The sequence below is a fragment of the Berghia stephanieae genome, chromosome 1, assembly GCF_034508935.2.
Source record: "Berghia stephanieae isolate SIO BIC M18660-M18661 chromosome 1, UCSD_Bste_1.3, whole genome shotgun sequence".
Classification (NCBI taxonomy): domain Eukaryota; kingdom Metazoa; phylum Mollusca; class Gastropoda; order Nudibranchia; family Aeolidiidae; genus Berghia; species Berghia stephanieae.
In genome coordinates, this window is record NC_088360.1 from 139,478,418 (window position 1) to 139,483,417 (window position 5,000).

At 39.9% G+C, this 5,000-nt stretch overlaps 1 protein-coding gene across 1 annotated transcript in view; it reads left to right on the top strand.

The window, feature by feature from the left end:
- Window positions 1-576: 576 nt before the first annotated feature.
- The window catches only part of LOC144963353 (uncharacterized), an 11,388-nt gene continuing 6,964 nt past the window's right edge, over window positions 577-5,000 (top strand). The window contains exons 1-2 of the mRNA XM_078897301.1: window positions 577-931; window positions 4,086-4,296. Coding sequence (XP_078753427.1) covers window positions 850-931; window positions 4,086-4,296 — 293 coding nt within the window. The 5' untranslated portion in view covers window positions 577-849. The remainder of the gene's footprint in view (window positions 932-4,085; window positions 4,297-5,000) is intronic.

Here is a 5,000-nt window from a genome sequence, read left to right on the forward strand (position 1 = left end):
GGCCTTGTTGTTTCATGTTGGGTTTTTTTCAAGACGAGAAGAAACAATAACTGATTAAGAATGATTAACTAACAATAAATAATTTCAAAACTCTTCAATTTTCCATGAAGTCCGCTCTAACAAACCCACATATTACGATTTAACAGGAAAATACAACACGCAAATATTAAGTATGAATTGAAAACATCGAATTTATTTCACAACTGGATAAAATAATCATTTAAATTTTAAGTTTTACCTTAGATTGCCGTATCTCCAACATCACCAGAAATGAAAAAAAAAAACTGAGTTATATACTCATACAGTAGCTGTCCTGTCTGTAACCGAACATAATGTCACCAAAAGACCCGTGCACTTGTTCTTGAAAGTCACCACAACTGTTACAATTCTCGGATAAGTGGCCGTGTTTAATCGAGAAGATAATGTTTGGAGACCATGGACCGCATTTTCAATTTTATCTCTGCCATTTGGGTATGCTGCGTCCTGAGATTTTGTTATCTCGACAACCCAGATATAGCGATTCAGGAGACTAGCTGTGTAGAATTGAGAAAAATACACATACACACAACCCGAGCCAAGTGTGTAAGTGAGATATAAACGGAGAAGGAAGACAGCAAAAACAACATGGCGGGTTGACGCCATTTTTGTTTTTCACCGACAGTGCTTATTACTTTATTCTCTTTACCAGTGATTTGTTTTGACTCTTTCTATTTCCAGAAAACATAGTATCCAATCTTAAATATGTTCTGAATATTTGTTATGAGGAGAAGAATCTGAATTAATAGGTGATTGTGAATTTTGTCAGAAAACCCGGAAGTGCTCTTCAGAACTGCCGCCTTAGGACGCATCATGGCGTCCGGGTTTCTTCCACCAAAACCTATTTTCAGTTCCATTATTGTAACTTACATCGTCTTGTCCTTTGCTATTCAAGGTATGTTTTTTTCAATTCGATATCGCTCATTCATTGTTTTGTAAGTGCCTTACATTGATAAAAAAAAAATCATATTATCAGCATGAAACAGAAGTCCCTAATTTAATTCAGATAAGTCAGTGGAGCAGGCCTTAGTTGAAAATAACAAGAAATGAAGTGAGTAGGAAAGTGCCAGAAGTCAATAGAGAATAAAAACTTCGCGTAGGTGGGGGCTCGAACCCACGACCCTACTGGTTACGACAACTCCGCCTGGCCGCAAGAGGGTAGCCAGGCGGAGCTGTTGTAACAGTGGGGTCGTGGGTTCGAGCCCCTCGACGCGAAGTTTTTATTCTCTATTGTCTTCTGGCACTTTTCTACTCATTTAATTTCCCATTTAAGGTATCTATATATTTTCTCATTGCCTGTAACAGGGGATTACGTGCGGATATGTGGTCTAGTGGTATGACACTCGCATTCCGATCCGAAGGTCCTGGGTTCGAGCCTCGCTCGGGGCATAGTTGAGTCCTTGGAATAAGCTCTTTACTCACATTCTCTCACCGTACTCAGGTGTAAAATGAGTCGTTAACAGCGTTGTCTCTGTCATAAAATAAAAATGTGAGATCGCCTTGCAGGCGCCATGTCTTGTTCTACATGTTATACGTTGCTGTTGGTCAGGGACCCTTTGTAAAGCGCTTTAAGCACGTTTAGTGGATATTGCGCTATATAAAAGCTCAATTTTAGATAAGTTTGTTCAAATTTGGTAAGGAAGTTTGAACATTCGCATAAAACAAATGCAAGAAGCTAGTAAGTGTTGTATCACTATGGCAACTCCCCCCCCCCCCCCCCCCCCCCAAAGCAACGACAAACTTTGGGTGTCTCCCATTCCTGAGGTTAAAAAAAAAAAGAGAAAAAAAAAAACTCTCCCCCCCCCTCCCCAAGTAAATTACAATATTAATTGACTACAGCAATCCAATGAAGTAATCATGGATAAACATATATTCACTCAATCGGAGCCTGTAATGTATCATATAAAACTAAGGTTCCTTACTATTGAAATTTGGATAAAGATAAAGAGCATAAAATGATATTCAGGGAAGGACAATGGGCAAAAAAAAGAACTGTTTAAATTCATCTCGTTAATTACGTTGTGCGTTTAGGTAAAATACTCACAACATCCGCCAGCCGGATATAAGTACCAACACACACACACAAACACACACGCATACACACACACGCACACACACTCAAACTATGCGTAACCTTGGAAGTTTACAGTCTGATTTATATAATTTGGTGATAACTAATATTGAAAATTAGTTGTTTAAAAACAATAACCAAAGAGCTGAGTGACGTCATTTCCGTTCCTTCTATAGGATGTGAATAATTTTGGTGTATTTATTTACTCATTAACATGCGTTGGAAAATAGATAAAAGTCTGACAAGGTGAGTAAGAAACATGGTAAGGCAAAGCAGAAACAATGAAACAAAAACAAAGTTTATAAAAAAAAAAAAAAATTTAAATCCGCCTGTTTTGATTAGGAGATCGGGCTTTTGGTGCTTATTGTGTCTTTGGGTGAAGTATATTACCATCACTCCATTCGCCTCAGGTGTTAATGAGTACCTGTATTGACGGATATAGTAAAAGTGTTTAGTTATAAAAAGATGGCCTAACAGGCGACATGTACTTTAGTTATAAAAAGATCGCCTAACAGGCGATAGGTACTGAAAGAAATGGAAATATGGTTCGATATGACCTGCTAGAAAAATAAACGAAACATTGTGAGGAGCATTGAGCATGATAAATCCGTGAAAATGCGCTATATAAATATTCATACTTGATTTTTAACATTCTTTATCTCAGAATCCAGGGCAGCCTGTCCTGAATTCCCAAAGTACTTTGAGGGCATTGTGAAGGGCATTGGGCATGGTAAATCCGCGGAAATGCGCTATGTAAATGATCATATAGGGAATGAGATTAGCGGAAGAGTAGCGTCCCTTGATTGGACGTCACCCATAGTCTGTGACGTCACCGGCGTAAAAGTTATTAGAGAGATGGTTGTGCGCATGCGCCGAGGAATAGAGACGCATGCGCACAACCAACATGACGTTCTCTAATAACTTTTCCACCGGTGACGTCACAGACTATGGGTGACGTCCAATCAAGGGACGCTACTCTTCCGCTAATCTCATTCCCTATTGATTGATTAACTCTCTCCTTACTAGCCATTCTTAGAATTTCCCCCGAAAATTCACACCCACCCGACACAAAAATAGAATGTTTTTACTCAAACAAACAAGTAACAAGTGCATTCTACACAGAATGTTGTTCAGAAAAATGATGTCTACAACAGTGTTTAGTATTTAGGTATAGCTGTAATCAAAGTATTTCTTTTAATTTTGCGATGTACAAGAGAAATCAGAATAAGAAAATTGTCGGTTGCATCGTAACGAATGTGATGATTTTCCTATGGTTGGTAACGAGAAGGTTAAATTCTTCATCTCAAAACCCAGGGCAGCCTGTTCTGATTTCCCTAAGTACAACGAGGGCATTGTGAAGGACACTGGGCATGATAAAACCGTGGAAATGCGCTAGATAAATATTCATACTGATTAAATTTTTTGGGATCCTGACCTCCCATAGTGGGCAGGGAGGTACATGCTGTGTCTTCTATCCCCCCATACCCGTTTCCAATTGTTTCCTGTCATTGTCTTGGAATGAGATTGCTTAGTTTTGTCCTGATCCTTGCCGGAGTTCCTTGGCTTGGAGGGAAACAGTCGAATGTATAGTTATAGTTTTGGGAGATGATATTTTTTTCCTTGTAAATCATCTCTCTGTTATGCATTGTATTATGTTTAGTTTGCATATTATATTATATGATTTGTAAACATTTGAGTGTATTCCTCTTAGTTGGAACCTGTGCTTGTGTCTGGATAAGACTTTTAGGTGATCTCAAACTAAGTACTTTGGCGGTGTGCTCTTGGAATCTACAGCTGTTCCCTATTTGAACCAATTGCCCTTTGTCTCAACTTTTCTTTTGTGCTTTAATTCTAATTCTAGAACTTTTTACTATCCCATTTTCTTCCTTTTTACTGGTGCTGATATGACCTTAATGTGTTTCAAGCGCCGTAAAACCCTTAAAAACAAACAAAAACATGAATTTTTTTTAAATCTCAGAATCCAGATCCGCATGTTCTGATTTCCCCAAGTACTATGAGGGTACCTGGTACCATCGTGAGACCGGGATGGACACCCAGATACAGGTGGACCCCGCCAAGAGTCTGTGGGGCGACAGGGAGTGTATCGCAATCCATCTACATCCGTTCAGGACCACTGTGCTCACCAACGAAGGCGAAGCCGGCATCAACACGACCATGCTTATCAAAACGTGAGTAAAACAAAAACAAACACAAAGAAAAAACAAAAACAAATAAAACAAAACAACCCTGATAATGAAGAATACAAGTCCTTTAGAGCCATTAGGCCCATGGAGCTGGAGTTCATCCTGATTACTGTAGCGTGAAAGGACGATATCCATTCCTTACTACCCTTTGGATAGGACGCTAGTTAATCGCAAAAAATACTTTCCGCCAGATATAAGAGGCCCAGCTACCCAATCATTCTGGGTGGACGGGATGGTGCTGGTGCTGCTGGTGGTGGTGGAGGTGGGGGGGGGGGGGGGGGGGGCTGGCAGAAAGAAATCTCGACTTCACACAGGATCGAACTCAGTCCTTTTGCTTGTGAAGCGAGAGTTCTGCCGACTGGGTTATCGGGACCCCTTGCGTATCACGGTGATATTGAGTAAATGCGTTGGGTACGTGATTCAGTCCCTTGTTCATTGACTTTTACTTGAATTAACATTTCAAGAACTCCACACATGCGGAAGTGGTATTTCAGTTTTCTATGCCTTGTGTGCTTAATGAGTATTGATTAGTCTTGAAAGATTATCGAGACCTATGAAATGTTTTTTTTTGTTTTTTTTTTTGGCAGTTGTTCCTCTTCCAGTAATCTCTGTGTTGGACACACAACTATGGGGCGCTCTCGTACTACCCACTTCTTGACACACACACACACGCGCGCGCGCACATACAT